Source organism: Pipistrellus hanaki (assembly GCF_964339955.1).
Source record: "Pipistrellus hanaki genome assembly, chromosome: 14".
In the NCBI taxonomy this organism is placed as follows: Eukaryota; Metazoa; Chordata; class Mammalia; order Chiroptera; family Vespertilionidae; genus Pipistrellus; species Pipistrellus hanaki.
The window spans coordinates 15,139,952-15,158,839 of NC_140516.1; the positions used below are offsets into that span (position 1 = coordinate 15,139,952).

At 46.1% G+C, this 18,888-nt stretch overlaps 1 protein-coding gene across 1 annotated transcript in view; it reads right to left on the reverse strand.

Moving 5' to 3' along the window:
- Positions 1-141: 141 nt before the first annotated feature.
- The window catches only part of OIT3 (oncoprotein induced transcript 3), a 28,029-nt gene continuing 9,282 nt past the window's right edge, over positions 142-18,888 (reverse strand). Inside the window, exons 5-10 of the mRNA XM_084904951.1 lie at positions 13,984-14,106; positions 12,950-13,072; positions 11,156-11,316; positions 8,905-9,320; positions 3,318-3,417; positions 142-1,520 (exon numbers count right to left, since the gene is read on the reverse strand). Coding sequence (XP_084761077.1) covers positions 1,311-1,520; positions 3,318-3,417; positions 8,905-9,320; positions 11,156-11,316; positions 12,950-13,072; positions 13,984-14,106 — 1,133 coding nt within the window. The 3' untranslated portion in view covers positions 142-1,310. The remainder of the gene's footprint in view (positions 1,521-3,317; positions 3,418-8,904; positions 9,321-11,155; positions 11,317-12,949; positions 13,073-13,983; positions 14,107-18,888) is intronic.

Here is an 18,888-nt window from a genome sequence, read left to right on the forward strand (position 1 = left end):
CAGGTGTTGCATTTTTACAAATTGAAGGCAAGCCCTTCCACCAGAAAAAAGATCATGTGACTTGCTTTGCTGTGAGACTCGGTTTGTTGTCGGGTCTGGAAGCAGACGGGAACTATCTCTGAGGTTTGCCTGTGCTGGTGATTTCTAAAGCGACTCTGACGCCCCGTGAGGACTGAGGCCACCGAGGTCAGGGACTGGCAGACGGAAGCCCATGGTCTGACTCAGGCCCAGCCCCCGCTGCCGGGAAGTGTGATGGCACATAACCGGGCCCACGTGTGTTCGTGGCTGCTCCCGGGCCGAGAGCCGAGCTGTGGCAGAGACGGCGCGGCCCAGAAAGCCCAGAACAGTTACCAGGAGGCCCTTACAGAAAAATTCGGCAAACCCCCTGATGGAGTTCACTCTCTCCTTTCCTTTCCTCTTGTTAATATCACTGGTTCCATTAAGGATGGTTGATGGCAGCCATTTCTAAAAAGCAAAAGAAGAGAAGTTGTTTTCTGATCTTATGTAAACCCATGAAATTAATTGGCTTATTAAGACATTGGATTTAACTGCAGATCAGATTTATCTCTGTGGTTTATTTCAATAAAATTAATGAAGCACCTACAAAATAGAGCATGGTGTAATTTTATACCTTTTTCTATTCACTTATCCGTCTGAGGACACAGAATGCCAAATAACAGCATATGACACCACATTTTAATTTTGTCTAAAGTTGTCATTGAACCACCTAAATGCATGGTAATGAATTTAATAACATTTATTAATTGAGGATATTTCTTAAGACAACACAAAAATGTCAAAAGAAAATATTGTGTGAGAGAAAAACCAAATAGTATTTTTAGTACACACTTATATGGATAAACTTCTGGGTCCCCGGTAACTATTCTGTATTTGAACTGAAATTTCAGGGTATAATATTATTTACATATTTAAGGGATCATTGGGTATTTAAGTCATCGTTTCAAGCAACTATTTAACTTTTTTAATTTCTTAATTTGAAATGACATGCCCAACTTCTGATTGGGTGATTTACTAAGAAGGCGGTTGACTGTAGAAAAGCAACGGGGGGATCGGTGCGCTGCCTTCTGCGTGGGCAGCATAGCTTTGACCTTGGGAGGATGCAGCCCTGACAGGGTCAGGCCGGTCCGCAGTGAGCCAGGTCAGAGGGAGCTAGTCCGGGAGTCCGTCCACACCCACACGGGATGTTTGAAGAAGGGCAGGGATCTAGCGTTGACCGATGTCCTCAGAGGTCACGGGAAGAAGCTCCAAGCAGGCGGGCAGCCGGAAGCCAGGGCTGGGCGGTCCGCGTCCTAGTCCTCCCAGTCGATGTGGATTGGGCCGCCTGTCAGCACCTGGCTCTGCAGACCGGCGTCCTCCCCGGGGTGCAGGGCGTCCTCCCCGGGGTGCAGGGCGTCCGCCCCGCGGGCCTCCCGCAGCGCCCTCCGGTGGCAGCCCTGGGCGCAGCGGGAGCGCTCCTCCAGCCGCCCGCACACCAGCACCCGGCAGTGCAGGAACACCTCCTGTGAGGAACAGAAACCACGGTCACAGCGATCGCCAGGCACTAACCCACATACTTCCTGTATGTCATCTCATGTCATCTAAACAACACCCTTTGAGGCAGATGCTATCATGACCGTTTTACGCATGAGGAAACAGGGAGAGAGGGAGGGAATCTGCCCAAATTCACACCCAGCCATGCAGCAGACAGAGTCCTCGGAGACTGAAGACACCGCAAGCGTAAGGGATTCACTGGTGTGGGGCCAGGAGCGACCTTTGTGAGGGCAGCACCTAGTGACCCCAGCATCTTCCTTCCTGCCTCAGAGGGAGGCATGCCATCCGCTCCCAGGCACCTCCGTGTCAGGTTGGTCCTTCCTCCCAGCTCCTCCTGCAAGTGGCTCTCCAAGCAGCTGCTGGCTGAGGAGGGACCCAGGACTCCCCACACAGTGGGCCCTCCCGGGCGGGGATGTAGCAGGGAGGGACATCAATGCACTTGCATGCAGCGTGGAAAAGATCACTGGTCTCTGGAACTTTTTGTTGAAATGTTTCAACAACTCTATTCAAACAAAAACCTTCCACCTTACCCTATGATAGATAGCCGCTTATAATCTCTGTAGCCATGTATGTACATTTAAAAAATGTAGCATTTCAACACACATGTAAACTGTCATGACAAGTCTTTTCATGTCTCCCTTTTCTATATTTCCATATTTCTATACCACTTCAATAACTACCTAACACTGTGCTAATTGATACACGGCAGCCCTGTTTGTTTGTTTGGGGGCTTTTTCCCCCCACTCTCCTTATACAATGCTCTATAAACATATCCAGTTAAGTCTTGTTTTTCTTCTTTTGCTTGCTTGTTTTTGAGAAATTGCCAGAATTGGAATTTTTAGGAAAAAGAACATGATTATTTTATGGTTATTATTAAATATTGCCAGGCAACTTTTCAGAAAGTATACCAATTTATAAGGCCACTGTATACTTTTTATAGAGTATTGTGATTTATAATTTTCATACATTAGCTAGAGGCCTGGTGCACAAAATTCCTGTACAGGGGGTGGGGGTCTCCTCCTCACTCCAGCCTGCACCCTCTCCAATCTGGGACCCCTTGGGGGATATCTGACTGCCAGTATAAGCTGGTTTAGGGGATTGGGCACAGCGGGAGCCCACACAATCCAGGACCTCTCACAGTCCAGGGCCGCTGGCTCCTAACTGCTGGAGGGGGATGTCTGACTGCCGATTTAGGCCCAATCACCCAAACCAGCCTGGTTGCCCCCAACTGCCCTCCCCCACTTGCTTGGTTGCCCCTCACTGCCCCTCTCTGCTGGCTTGGTCATCCCAACTGTCCCCCCGACCCTGCTGGCCTGGTCGCCCCAGGCAGCCTGCTGTTTGGTTGTTACTATGAGGGCATCCTGACCAATTTGCATATTACCCTTTTATTAGTATATATATATATGTATTAATAGAGTCTTATAATGGTTTTAGTTGGCATTTTAAGTACCACTTCCACTCAATATTTCACTATTTGTGTTTTCTGTGAATTTCCTGTGCTTACTTTTTACCACGTGACCATAGTTCAGGCTTTTTCACCCAGACCTGCCCATCTAGTACTTTCTTTGAACAAACACAGCTATTGTATTGGGAGGGGCCGATATTACGACATTCATGAAGGTGCTAAGCTTCTAGATGGCCAGTTTTGTAGCATTTTCCATAGAGGCAATGCGGATTATAACTGTTATTGGCTCAGAGAATGTCACCAAGGTGGGATAGTAAGAGGGGAGGCTCAGGGAGTGGGCTGGAGGGTGGGGCTCACTCACCTTGTGGTCTTTGCCCACAAACTTGAAGACAGGGACCTGGAAGTGCTTCACGAGGTGATCCCGGGATGAGTACTGCTTCACGGAGTCATCTGAAACACAGCTGGAGGCAGGGCAGGGCGGCACGTCAGCCTTGATTGCTTAAGCAGAGGTGGAAAATCAACCCCGGCCAGCGTGTCTGGTCCAAGGAGAGGGGGCCTGGGTGGAGGAGGCTGGGCTGCGCGCAAGCTTTTTGAGAATGAAGGGAAAAGGAAATTCCCTTCAGACCCAGCCCTGCTCGTCAGCCCTGTCTGTCCCACCTGTCACTCACCCACCCACCAACTGGCACACGGACCTCCGGCCAAGTCAGTGTGTTGAAGTATTAGCAACAGCAGCAGCGTCTATTTCAAAGGTACCTTTTGTGTTTTTAACTGTAATATGTTTCAGGAATTCTGCATTCCCATGCTTTATGATTGGTTTGAGAAAGCCTTTCCTTAGATTTCATAAATAGTTATGAATACCCAATAGATAGTTCACCCCTGAAGGGAATTTAAGGGTGAGCCAAACGCCAGTTCATTGGCATCGAAGAGCTGCATGAAGATCCGAGTTTCTTAGAGAATAAATAGCTGGTTCTTTTGGGGGAAAGTCATTCACTGCCAAATTGTTTTAATTCTTCTTCCCAAACGTAACACGGAGCTGCAGGTTGGCAGGGTTGTGGGGTTTGCACCTCAGATCTCCTGCTGAAAGGGAACTCCTAGGCTCACCCCAGGGTCAGCTGGGGGAAAGAAGTATTATGGATTCTCCAGTTGGAGGCCAAGATTCAGCATTACGAACCTTTTTCTCCTTAAAGATGAGAGGCCGAGGGTCACACTGTAGTATCATTTCCATTATGGAGTCTAAATGAACTTCCTTCTTATAAGTGCATCTTTCTTTTTATGGATACCTAACAGCTCCCGTCTACCAGCCCAGGGGAAAGTGGGGAAAATCAGATAGAAAAGCCTGTGAAACCGGATGCCTGCTCCTGGTGCTAACAGGCCACGTGCTAGGAACTGCTAATTGCTCTTTCAGTGCAGTAAAAAGGCCAATAAAATTGTTTAAATATAAGGCATCTTGACTTGTATTTCTATTACTAGCTTATTCCTCTGAATTGAAGAGGACCTAAACGTATAATGAATTTCTATTATTTCTTGTGTTAATTTTCGTTTTTCTTAGGTGAAATTAATTTTTATCATCTTCTAATCATGGTCTATGATAAATCCTATTGCACATCTAATCTGTGCAACACACTCTGCTGGATCTGCAGAGGATATAAAGGTGAATAATATGGTTTATGAAATCAAGAGCTTATAGCCCAGTGTTTATTATAATAATGTAACATTATTAAAATGGCATTTTCACTAAGTGTTTCAGCATTTTCAAATTTTCTTTATCTGAAAGCAGTAGGGGCTGGGAAATTGGGGATAAAAAAATAAAATAAAGGCCCTGGCCAGGTAGCTCAGTTGGTTAGAGTATTATCCTGATACATCAAGGTTACAGATTCAATCCCTGGTCACGGCACATACAAAAATCAACCAAGGAAGGCATAAATAAGTGGAACAACAAATCAGTGTTTCTCTCTCTCTCTGTCTCTATCCCTGCCTCTCTCTCTCTAAAATCAATTATAAAAATAAAATAAAATAGCCCTGGCCAGTGTACTTAGTGGTCAGAGCATCAGCCTGCCCACTGAAGGGTCACAGGTTTGATTCCTAGTCAAGGGCACATCCCTGGGACACAGGCTCACTCTCCACTCCTTGTTGGGGTGTGTGCAAGAGGCAACCAGTTGATGTGGCTCTCTCACATTGATGTTTCTCTCTCTCTCTTCTCTACCCCCACTCTCTCTGGGAAAAAAAAAAAAAAAAAAGCAATGGAAAAATATATATCCTCAGGTGAGGATTAACCAAAAAACCAAACAAAAAATAAAAATGAATTGAGATGTATTTACAGTGTAAATATACACTAGATTTCAAAGACTTAGCAGTCTAAGTAAAATAATCACTAACATAGTTTTATTGATTAGATGTTGAAATGGTAATATTTTGGAGAAACTTGGTTGAATAAAATATACTCTTAAATTTAAAAATAAATAGAAATACTACACTTTTTCTTTAAAAGAGAAAATGAGGCAAAAAGAGCTGTTTCTGAGTAACACATTGCAGACTAAGACCCAGGACAAATTTTGGATCTTGAGTTGGTGTTTACTGTGATTAGATAATGCTAGTCCTATCAGCTTTAAGTTCACTAAACGAAAGGCCAATGACATATGACAATCCAAAGAAATTGATCATCCAAAAGTTGCCCAATATTTGACTTTGGAATTCAATAGATTTCTTCTTTTGGAGGGTTAACTTTCTAATTCTGCTTTCCTAGGCTGGTATGAAATTATTTTGCATTCTCAGAGCACATATCAACTCACACTAGAGGGAGGTGAGTCGTGTGTTAAATATCAGGGGAAACCAGTCTCATTTAAATTTACGCTGAGGATCATGAATCATCTAACAATTTATAAGTGTGACATTATGTTTATTTAAGGGCTCTGCACTATTATGATACTTATGCAAAGACTCCTTAGACTCCATAGTTAGAGAAAACAGGCTGATTCCTGTCAGAGAGGGCTGGAGGTTGGGGGGCTAGGTGAGAAAGGTGAAGAAACTAAGCAAAAACGAAGAGAGACTCATGAACACAGACAACAGAATGGTGATTGTCTGAGGGAAGGGGGTGTGGGAGGAGGTAGAAGAAGGCAAACGGGAGATAAATGAAGACGGGAAATAAAATTTTAAAAAAATAATCCATTAGGCAAATATTCAGTGGTCCTCACTCTAGGCTAGGCACTGAGGAGGAAGTAGACGGAAGGATGGTTTCTAGTCAGGCTGGAAGGAATCCAGGAAGGCTTCCTGGAGGAAATAACCGGTAAAGACTACATAGGAAGAAAGACGTCAGGCAGAGGGAATAGCAGGCACAGAGGCAGAAGGGTGTAAGGAACAATAGAGTTTGGGACTTGCTCACAGCTCCCTCCGGCCTGAGCAGAAACTGGAGAAGGTAGAGGTCAGAGGGGGAGGCACAGGGAGGCACGCTGAGAGCTGAGTTTTATTTTGTGGGATTAATCCATGTGCCCAGTACTGTGTCCCACTACTGTACTGGAGATGGGACTCTGCCTGTTTACTAACGTGGCCCACACAGCTGTGTCTTTGAGTTCTTGCCTTCTACTTTTTAAGCATTTTAATGTCTTCCACAGCTTTCTTTTTTCTGCTTTGTATGCAGAGGGCTGGAAAATTAAGTAGCACAGTTTCTTAGAACTGTCTAAATAAAAGATGTCCTCAACTGAGAGTCTGAATAATGAATATATTAATAAACTTCACAAGCTTAATTGAGGTTGCAGATTACATGTTTTCCCAGTAAGTGAAGAATGATTATACATTTATTTTTGCAAAGGAAATATGAGGCAGAAGAGAACTCTTGTTGTTAGGGAAATGCTCACTATTTTGAAGGTAGTCATAGCTTCATGAATATATACAAACTGTACACTTTAAATACGTGTATTAATTGTATGCCAATAGTACTCCAATAAAACTGTAAAAAATAAAAATAAAAATAAAAAAGGAGCCAAAAATCCACTCTTCTCTCCAAAGGAAATCAATTCCCTAATCTACATAGCATTGAGTATGTGACTAAAAAATAAATAAGGATACTTCTACTTTTCCTTTTAAAACTTTCTGGAGATCACTCTCTAAGATGGCAATAATTCCAAAAGACTCCACAGTGAGCTTGTTACTGCCATCCAAAGCAGCTCGGAATGACAAATTTCCATATTCTAAAAGCACCGAGAGACGCCAGGACTCTGAAGCCAGAAGCATTCCCTCTGGTGAACAGTTACATTTACCAACCAGAGGAAATCAAGAGCAATTAAAAAGTTTTCAGCAGGGGCGTGACAATCTGTATGTCTTCCTTTGGAACGGCTGCCCCGGGACCCTGGAGCCCACAACTGAGAGTTAGGAGGCTGTGTTGGAAGATAACAAGGGCTGGAATTAAGTCAGGGAGAGTGGAATAGAGAGAATGAGGTCTGGGCTTTGTGATTATTATTTTAAAAAATATTTTTATTGATTTAAGAGAGGAAGGGAGAGGGAGATAGAGAAACATCAATGAAGAGAGAGAAGCATTGATCAGCTGCCTCCTGTATGCCTCCCAGTGGAGATGAAGCCTGCAACCTGGGTGTGTGACCTGACTATGAACTGAACCATGATTGCCTGGTTGACACGCAAACACTGAGCCACACCAGCTGGGCTTTTTATTAAAAAAAATTTTTTTTTTTTTTAAGTTTCTTGGTTGATCCTAATGTGCATCAGGGATTGACAATCACTTAGCAAGAGACTGTGAGCAGCAGTGGTGAGAGATGTGGAGAAGTGCAAGCAAAGCAGATGTTTCCAAGGGTCTACGGGGCCAGGTGGTGGGGTGCACGGCAGGGGGCACACTTGCTGTGGTCTTAGGAGGCCATTTCCCTTACACTGCAGCCCCCGGCCCTGCCTGAGACATGCCTCCTGACAGGAGGACAAGGAAGACACGGGAGCTGGCCCTCTGAGTGTGGGTGTCTGTGTGCACACTCTGGCCACGTGAGCAAAGGGCGTGAGACCGCTGAGCTCCCCATGGCACCTGAGACACACACGGTTCTTACTAGCAATCCAAGGAGCCTTAGGAGATATGAAGTCCCCTTGGTAAAAGCAAGCCAACAAAAGTACATCGGCCTGATCTTTCTTCTCTTAAAAGCTACCAACTACTTCTTCGTTAATCAAGCGTCTGAGAAGAGGCATCTACACTCGCTGCTTCCAGCTCCTCCTCCCCTCGCACTGGGCAGCCCCACCTGGCACTCATGCTCTGCCCTCTCGGAGCAGGTGAATCAGTCCCACAGCTTCCACCACAGACGGGCACTCTCTCTTTTCCCTCCGGTCCTGACCTCGTTCCTGGGTCTGATATGCATTTCCCAGTGCCCCCTGACCTCTCTTCCTGTGCATCCTGCTGGCGTTTACAATTCAATATTGTTATTCAGAATGACCATACTCAATATTTTAACCTCACATCTGCTTTTCTACTTATACCCTCTTGTCTTGATGAATGGCATATATAGGTGGTCATCTGAGCCAGATCCCTTGGAGTCATTTTTGACTCTCCTCTCCCCCTCCCCAGTTTCCACCTCCAACATGTCAATAAGTGGTTTCTGAATTACTTAAGAGCTGGCCAGAGTGCTGAGTCATTCTGGGAAAGGACCGAGTACACGTGTGCACTTAGAGGTCGGACGTGACCTGGGAGGAATACACGATTTAAGCCAAAACTGGTTTGGCTCAGAGGATAGAGCATCGGCCTGTGGACTGAAAGGTCCCAGGTTCGATTCCGGTCAAGGGCATGAACCTTGGTTGCGGGCACATCCCCGGTAGGGGGTGTGCAAGAGGCAGCTGGTCGATGATTCTCATCGATGTTTCTAACTCTCTATCCCTCTCTCTTCCTCTCAATAAAATATATTAAATATATTAAATCAATAAAAAATATATATATAAAAAAAATACGCGGTTAGCAGCGCCGTTACCCATCCCGGATGAGGTAGTACTTGAGGATCTCGTCGATCTTGGCCGTGGGGGTGGCGAAGCAGCTCTCCACCAGGCTCTCCAGGCCGCTCACGTGCACCAGGGGCTCGATGCCGAAGTAGAGGGAGTCCCGGAGCTTGAGGGTGGGCAGGGCCTCCCGGTAGGGCTCCGCGAACGCGCGGTCCCGGAAGATCTCCAGCGTGAAGGGGAAGACGCCGCGGCTGCGGCCGCGGAGCTCCAGCGGCGCGTTGCGCAGGTTGGGCACGTAGCCCTCGGAGATGGTGTAGAGGCGCGGGAACTCGCAGGTCACGGGGATCAGCAGCTTGCTGGTCCGGATGATGATGTCCCCGCTGCTCCCGGGGGTCTGCTTGGGGAGCCCTGTCACCAGGTTGCTGGCCACGATCTTGTCGTTCACCACCTGAGCCCGGCCCGGGCGGAGAGAGGGGAGAGAGAGGTCACTCACATTCATTCCTACAGTTTCCCCCCTCCTCTTAATCAGAACCATCTCCAAACCTCAAAGCACATGAGACACTGGGCTGCTGAAGCCTGGAGCTTTTCAATGATTCTTTGCATACTGCTTCATGGTCCACCCCCACGGTTCCTCAGGAATGCTACTTCTAAGGGCTGAGCTGTGCAGAATCAGCACATTCAAAGCTCGAGTGTTTTCGGAGAGAGCAGCCTCTGCGTGTTATTTTTTCTGTAATCCTAGGCCTCATGCTGACCTCATCGGCCTGCAGAACTTCAGCGGCTGCATGATTTTCAGAGCTTTATATCCAGCCCCGCCTGGCGCCTCACGGGCACGGCCCTGCTGCTGTGCACAGAGAATAAACACAGCTCGCCTAGCGCTGACCACCTTCTGGGACATCTCCTCCACAGCTCACCCCAGGGCTTAACAGCGCTCTGGTTTTTATCTTAATCACATTAGAAAAACAAAACCCATTGGTTTAAATGATGACAAGGGCCTCTGCACTGGTCCCCAGGACCCAGTCCTCTTTCCCTGCTCCTTCTGATGTCATCATCACACCGGGCCTGCTGAACCCCAAGTCCTCACCCTAGCGCCCAAGGCAGATGTCTGGGGGCACCTCTCCTCCAGCTTTCTCCCCCAGAACGAGCTCCTTGTCAGGGAGGCCCCAGAGCCCAGCATACGCGTGGGGATTCCCGTCCCTGGGACTTGCTCATGTGTGTCCCATCTGAACGCCCGTTCTTCTGCTCTCCGCCTGTCAGCCACGTGCAACCACACCCATGCTCCCACACCCGTGCAAGTCCTGCTTGCCGTGGCTGCTCCAGGTCTGTCCCTTCCTGGCTTCCGAAGGGAAAGCCCCTCTTGCCTGGAACACTAACTCTTTTATGTTATGTTTTGTGTGCATCGTCACCTCAATACGACTGTGTATGTTTCTAAATGCCGAAGCTGGTGTGGCTCAGTGGTTAGAGCACATGTGTCAAACACAAGGCCCGCGGGCCAAATCCAGCCCGCCAGGCCTTGCAATGTGGCCCGCACCGCGCTGTCATCACTGCACTCAGCTGTCAGTTTATGACATTGTCAGTTTATGACTGTTCAGTAAACCATTCGGCCCGCGATTTAGGCTGGATTTTAGATTTTGGCCCCTTCTCTGATTGAGTTCGACACCCCTAGGTTAGAGTGTCGGATTGCGGACTGAAGGGTCCCAGGTTTGATTCCGGTCAAGGACATGTAATTTGGTTGCGGGCACATCCCTGGTAGGGGGTGTGCAGGAGGCAGCTGATTGATGTTCCTCTTTCATCGATGTTTCTAACTCTCTCCCTTTTCTCTGTAAAAAATCAGTAAAATATATTTTTTAAAAATCAGGAATCTCTATTTCATATCCCCGAGGCTCCCCAGCAGAGGGAGGTGCACAGGTTCCTGGATGTAAGTGCCAACCTTCTGCCTCCACGTGGCTCCATGCGTGGGCTCATCGCTGCCTCATCCATGGGCCTCCGTGTGTATCGGTCGCTTTCTCCAAGTGAGAAAACACTCGGTACAATGTCTGCACACGTTGGAGATCAGGCAGTTTGAGAACAGAAATAGTAGAATTCGTTTTAACTTCCTATCCCCCTGGTGCCAGGACCACAGCTCGTGTGCAATAATCGATGTGTTAAACGAGTGGCGTTAGATTTTGTGAAATCCATTCTTTCCTATGGAAATAGTTCCTCTCAGACAAGCCGTACCGCACACCCCTGTCCACTCGCTCCCCAGGGACCGGCTGCTGGTCACTCCCCGGCCCCGGGGGAACTTACGTCGACCACCGTGCCGCACGTCTTGAGGGAGAAGACGATGTTGACGTGGGTGCCGTTGGACACGCCCCGGCAGGAGGTGTTGGTCAGGAAGAGCTCCAGCCCGCCCACCAGGTCCCTGGGCACGCTCACCTCGATGGTGCTGGTCTTGCACAGCACGGGCACTGCGGAGAGAGGGGCTCCCGTTAGACCGAGAGCCCGGCGGAGGCTTCTAGAAGAATTCATTTCACCACCGTGCAGGCTCAGCTTTCCGTTCTCTCCTCAAGGAAATCTACGAGGCTCTAAGCAGGTTGGTGAATACAACCGGGACTCCTGCCTCCCAAAGCCGTGGTCAAATGATGCTCCTGAGGATATTACCCCCCCGATGAGGAGCTAGTATGTTCAAGTTTCAATTCGACGGACATTTTTCAAAGTATGGCTGACATAACTCCGTGAACTGAGACACCGGAGGACTAACCTAGCACAAACACAATTTATTGGCAATTCAGAAAACGACTGCTTTGATGCAGGCTTACATTATATAATGGCACCGCTTCGGCTTTACCGTTAATTACTGCTCCATAAAATAGGTAATAAAAGCAGTGTTAATGCACTTGGGGAGGAGTTATGAATGAATTGTCTTTGTTCAGTAAACCATTACCCTGGCTATAAATTCCACTTTCACTGAATATAAAAAGGTTGCTTTTCCTCAGGGTTCCAACTCTACAAACACCCTAAAAGGAATGTGTATGGGTACTGTCTGGAAATATGTGAGGAGAATATCAATATTTGAGGACATATTATAACAAGTGGTATAGTAAAAAGAAATCAGAGATAGTTGCTCATTAAAAAATTCTTGGATGAATGAAATCATGTTCTGGACAGAAATCACCAGGTTTCCAGAAAAACAGTTCTCAGAGGAGTGTTGAGGCTCCTGTTGTAAGTGCAGGGAGAGGAATCAGTTCTCTAGGGCTTCCAACTTAGTTTCACAGCCCGATAACCTGCTAGGAAACAGAAGAACTGTTTTGTGTCTCACACTTCTAAATTGAGTATTAGTTTTACAATTAGTAACAGAAATTGGGGGGGGTGGGAGAATCAAAGATGAAAAAGCAAAGGAAACCAAATGATCTAGAAATCCCATTTCTGGATATTCATGGAGAAGAATGACAAGCAGGATCTCAAAAATATATTTGCATGCCCACACCCATAGCAGCATCATTCACAATCGTCAAGAGCAACCCAAATGCCAATCCATGAATGACTGAGTAAACAAATGTGGTATATCCACACACAGGAATATTGTCCTTCTTTAAAAGAAAGGAAATCCTGTCACATGCCACAACATGGATGAGCCTTGTGGCCATATGCTAAGTGAAATAAATCCGTCATAAAAAGACAAATACTGTATGCTTGGGGAGAGGGAAATGGGAAGTTACTGGTTATTATAATAGTTAGAGTAGAGTTGCAGATTGCAAGGTGAACAAGTTCTGGAGATGTGACTATACTTACACAACCACGTGACTGTACTTAACACTACTGAGCTATACACTTAAAATTGGCTTGGATGGTACATTTTATGTTAAATATTTTTCACCACACTTTTTAAAAAAGCAAAGTAATTTTTTTTTTATGTAATCTTTTCTTAGGTCATTTCTTGTTTGTATGTTTCCAGAATGAAGATGCAGGGACACACACTGCTGAAAGAGCTGGCGTCCTAAAAGATGAGAATCTCGACACATCCGGGCGAGGACGGCAGGGAGCCGGGCGGGGGAGAGGGAGCAGGAATCAGAGCAGAGGTCCAGCCCCTGCAAGCACTACCTTGGCAAGTGCGGTTGTCCTCAGACAGCACCAGGCCCCGGGGGCATTCACACTGGTAGCCCCGCTCGGTCACAAGGCAAGAATGGCTGCAGCCCCCATTGCTGTTGTGGCATCCTTCGATGTCTGCAATAAAAACCGAAAGAACAGGGGATAACTGTGGAGCCCCCCTTTCCCGAAATTCTGGTTCTTGGGATGGCACTTGGCATCGGGGGGCTTACCTTACCTCGTCACAGCATCACTGGGGCCTAACAGTCACTGAGAAGCAGGAAAGCCCACAACATACGTGTATGAAATGTTATAGCTACAAAGAGCAATCTTACAACACCCACAGCTCTACCCAGTTAAGCTGGTCATTTTGTAGAATGCCCTTCAATCTGGACTTGTTACTACGGTTACTATGTTTGGGGGGAATAAAGACCCAAAGTCATTTCTTAATTGCTGTAATATTTGGTTCACTCAATTCAAAATTCTATAAGAGTACTATTGATGGAAAAGAAACAGAATAGAATTTGATTGGACCGGCTAGATGGATCGGAGTTCTTGCCAGTTGGTTGGATTCCCAGTCCTTCTGTTTCCCCTTTGCTGCTGTAAACCACTTGTTATGTTACCCGCCTCAGTCACCTTGCTACTCCCGGTGTGCTCCTTGGAGTCAAAGCATAGGTGTCACCTTGAAGTTAGCTACTTAGAAATGCAATATGTTGGCCCAATCCCAGACCTAAACCAGAATCTGCATTCTGACAAGAACCCAGGTGATTTGTGGGCGCATTAAACATTGAGAAACACAGAATTCCCAGTTTTATTTTCTAAATATGTGCTCTTTGCCTCTTGCAAAATGCAACTCCCTTCTTTGAAACCTTGGAGACAAAATTAACGGTGACTCCTATCTGCAGGCATCCTTGACGATGAGGGGCCCCTCTGTCCGCCCCTTGCACAGCCACACTGCTCCTCTCTCTCACAGGGGGCAGTCTCAGGAGCAGCCGAGAATAAGCCAGTGGCCTGGGCTCTCGATGTGAATCCCTCTCACCCATTCTCACCTTCGCAAGTCTTGCCATCACTTCTCAGCACACGGCCAGCCCCACACTCACAGCGATATGAGTTCCTGAGGTTTACGCAGATCTCACTGCAGCCACCATTGTTCTGCTCACATTCGTTTTCATCTGTAGAGAAGAAACACGCCACTTACATAGTGCTGAGCAACTTAGTCTCTCAGCCCCCTTAGCAGAACCTCCGCATCCTTTCCGTTCCTGCTGATACACATTCCTCAGCCCAGCCCCCTGGCTGAGGTTCAGCCTCATCACTTCTATCAGCCAGGACTCCTCAACCGAGTTATTTGTCCATCTGCCTCCTGCTGAAGCAGAAGGTATCTACTTTCTTATCAATTCCCTCCTAAGGGCAAAGCTGTGGAGAAATAAAATTCCTTTTGTCACCTACGCTCACCTATTTATTTGCATTGGGGAGCCTCGCTTTCTCCAATGAGCTCCTGGAGATTTGCCAAATGAATAAAAACTTATAAATCAAATCTTGTTTTATTTATTTTTTATTTTTTAAAAATATATATTTTATTGATTTTTTTACAGAGAGGAAGGGAGAGAGATAGAGAGCTAGAAACGTCGATGAAAGAGAAACATCGACCAGCTGCCTCTTGCACACCCCCTACCGGGGATGTGCCCGCAACCAATGTACATGCCCTTGACCGGAATCGAACCTGGGACCTTTCAGTCCGTAGACCGATGCTCTACCACTGAGCCAAACCGGTTTCGGCTCAACCGTGTTTTAAAGGCACTAAAGGGACATACGTTGCAGGAGAAAGCATCTGACATTTCTGAGGCAGTCTTCCGCCATACATGAGCGACTGCCCTCGACATTTCTCTTCACTGTTGGAATAGTCTCACATTGCACATCGTCACTGTTAAGTCATTGGAAGAATCTGATGAAAGAAGGGACTCTTGTCATAAAAAAAAAAAATGCACAACTGGCAATAAATGTCGACCCCCCTCCTTCTACAAACAAAAGAAAAGGAAGCGTGGGAGCTACATTGGTCATGGCCTGGACATAGGACTAAGCCAGGGACCGGGGCTTAAACACCCGGAGGCGGCAGGAAGCATGGCCTCAGGTCCAGGGGAGGAGCTAACGGGAGCTGACACCCCATCCGGGACCCTGGCAAAGTGTCCCCGGAATGAGTTCAGGAGAGGCCCGGGGAGGCAGTGAGGAGGCCTCTGCCTGGAGCTCCAGGGAGACAGAGCCTCCAGAAGCCGCGGGAGCCCCAGCCCAGGCCTGCGGGGCTGACGTGCGAGCTCACACTTCCCACATGGTGCGGGGACATCGCAGCCAGAGAGGGGTGTGGAGCGTGGCCAGGCCTGTGCAGTTTCTGTGACGCCTGACAGAGCACTTGAAAAACTGCTCTGTGGTGAAACTCCCATAAACCGGGCGATAAGAATAGAATCTCCCCACCCCCTGCCCCGAAAACAACAACAGTGACATCAGAAAATGTTTGCCATGAAATACTAACCACGAGGAAATAATTTCCTACGAGAGAGAGTTGGCAAGATAACAAACAAGGGGCTTTGGATCGGAGATAAACAAAATGATCCAGAAAAATCCATCTGTACGAGGTTTTTAAAAAATCACCACACAGATTAAAGGAAGGATGGTGGCCCGGCTGGTGTGGCTCAGTGGTTGAGCCCCAACCCATGAACCAAGAGGTCCCTAGTTCAAGTCCTGGTCAGGGCACATGCCCAAGTTGTAGGCTTGATCCCCAGTAGGGGGTGTGCAGGAGGCAGCTGAATGTTTCCATGTATCCCTCTGCCTTCTTCTCTCTAAAAAATCAATAAAACATGTTTGTTTGTTTGTTTGTTTTTTAAAAAGAAAGAATAGCAACCAAAATAAGTGTGTAAAAGGATAAGACAAAATTGAGAAACAAACATGCTGAGCTTAAAAACATAGTAGCCGAAACCGGTTTAGCTCAGTAGATAGAGAGTCGGCCTGCGGACTGAAAGATCCCAGGTTAGATTCCGGTCAAGAGCATGTACACTTGTTGTGGGCACATCCCTAGTGGGGGGGTGTGCAGGAAGCAGCTAGTTGATGGTTCTCTCTCATTGATGTTTCTAGCTCTCTATTCCCTCTCCCTTCCTCTCTGTAAATAAAAAGGAAAAAAAATCAATAAAAAATATTTAAAAAAAACAAAAACATGGTCATTGAGATGAGAACCTTCAGTGGGTGGGAAGAGGCACTGGCGGCCCTCCTGGAGGTGGCCACCCCAGTGCTCAGCCAGCCTCTGTGGCAGGGCTGACCTGCTTACTGATTGTTTTATGTGCAGGAGAAATAAGCGTCTACGTGTTTAAGCCACTGTTATTTAAGCCATTGTTATCCGGGGGCCTATTGTTGTTTACAGCCTGACTCTGATCCTATGCCCAGCAATTCCACTTTCATGGGGTAAGGCATAATTTTTATGTTCATTTTAAGAACACACAGAGCTCTGCTACATATTGTTATGGGTACAGATATGAATAATAAAAGCATAAAAGCAGGGACCAGAAGGACACGCACCAACTTCAAAACACTGACTCCCCCTGGAGGGTGAGAGAGAAAAGTGAGATGGACTGAGATGACTTGACTTGTATCTGTAAAATTTAAAAGAAGAGAAAAACTTAACTATAGTCAACTCTGGGTACATGAGTATCTGTTATATTATTTTCCTATACTCTTCTCTCTGCCTGAAAAAAAATTACATAATTTAAACTAAGTAATAAAAATTATATTGCATCATGCATAACCAATGGACACAGATGCTGGGGCGGTGGCGGCTTGGCCGGGGTGGGAATGGCTGGGGGGGTGTCAATTGGGGGAAAAGGAGACATATGTAAAACTTTAGACAATAAAAAAATAAAGAAAAGAAACAAAAAGAAACAAGGAGACACAAAATGGGCCTCCTAGATGAGAAGTGGCCGGCCCTGATGGTGATGACTGCCCTGATTCCATACTGAGATCCCACGTGGGGGTGGTGGTGGTGGTGGGGGGAGGAGCAGGCAGAGATCAGATTGTGAAAGACTTTGTACACCAGACATTTGAACATAATTTTGAAAATAGAGGGAGCCATGGAAGGTTCTAGAGCACAGGATTGCCATATGTCATCTACAGTTAAGAAAAGAAATGTGAAGATAGAAGCATTTGCATAGTCACTAATGTTAAACCATTAAAAACAAACATAGTTACTGATGGAAATTAAAAAAAAATACCCCACTATATTACATTAAAGAGAAAAAAAAAACTAGGAGAAAATTGACACATGCACATAAACTTTGCGTGTAATTTCAGATCTCCCTGAATTCATGATCTCCCTGAAACTGGGGGACAGACTCCAGGTAGGAACTGGGGTCTGTTCTCTAGGTACTGGTAGGCAAAGATGTCCAAGTTAAATTGTTAAGCAAGAGACATGTATGATGTGCATGATATTTGACCTTTGGTGCAAAGAAAGGGGCAATAAATTAACATCTATATTTGCATTTTTTTATACCTGCCTGAGAAAACCCTGGAAGCACATAAGAGAATAATACAAGAGTTTACTTGGAATGGGGTGAGGAGGAAATGGAATGAATGAAGAGAACTAGACATTTCACTGTATACCTTTCATGCTATTTAATTTAGGAATTATCCTATATAATAAAAGGCTAATATGCAAATTGACCAAACAGCAGAATGATGGGTTGCTATGACGTGCTCTGACCACCAGGGGGCAGACGCTCCACGCAGGAGCTGCTCCCTGGCGGGCAGTGCTAGAAGCTGGGCTCACGGCTGGTGAGAGCTGGGTGGCGGGAGCCTCTCCCACCTCCACAGAAGCACTAAGGATGCCTGACTGCCGGCTTAGGCCTGCTCCCCACCATCAGTCTGACATCCCCTGAGGGCTCCCGGACTGTGAGAGGGTGCAGGCCAGGCTGAGGCTCGCCCCCCCAAACCTACCAAATACATGAATTTCATGTACTGGGCCTCTAGTTTAAATATATTACCTATTCAAAGTTATATTAAAATAAAGGCAAAAAAAATGAATGAATTAGACTTATTGTGGTGATCACATCATAAAGTATATAAATCCTTATGTTGTATATATGAAAATAATATAATATTGTATGTCAATTATACTTAAAAACCACAAATAAGAGCAATGAATGAGCAAGTCCTGCCTTTAAGTAAAAGCCAAATATTTTTAACAGATGTGTGTCTGTGCGTGCGCTGTGTGAGGGGTGAGGGGAAACTACAGGAACCATTGTCTCCTGCACCCCAAACATTCTGGCATTAAGTCACACAGTCAAAATGGACCTTGTAAGAGCGCTAAATACTGTGGTGGGAGGGTTAAACATGCGCCACAGCATGGTTGGTGGAGCTCATTTAGGAGGCAAAGAAGATTAGCTTTTCTTAAATAAGCCATGTACATGCCTTACACTCTCACTCCCAACCTGTTCTGACCTGTCCTGTTCTTCTTGAGAAGGTGTGGGCAGGCCTCCCCTTCCTCACTAGACTTCTGTTAAGTCCATTTGAGTCTGAATACAAAAAGATCCATAACATTAAAGGGAGAAGAAAGGACCTCTAATCCTGCGTTTTTCCACTTTACTTTCTTCCAGTTACAGACAACAAAGCATGTACAATTAAACAACTGGATTTCCCACAAGTAATCTGACCCCTCTTTCTTGCTACTCTGAGAAACCAAAAGCATATTAATGAAGCTGTAGGAGTCTGCCCTTAGCTAATTGTAGGCCAAAGCTATCCAGTAGAATTACAAAGCAAGCTACACAAGTAATTAAAATCTTTCTTGTAGTTATAGTTAAACGTTTCTTAAAAGAAAATGGCAAATTTAATTTTAGTAAATACTTCATTTACTCCATATGCCCATAATGTTTCATCCCAATATATAATCATTATTAAAATTATTGAGACATTTTACACTT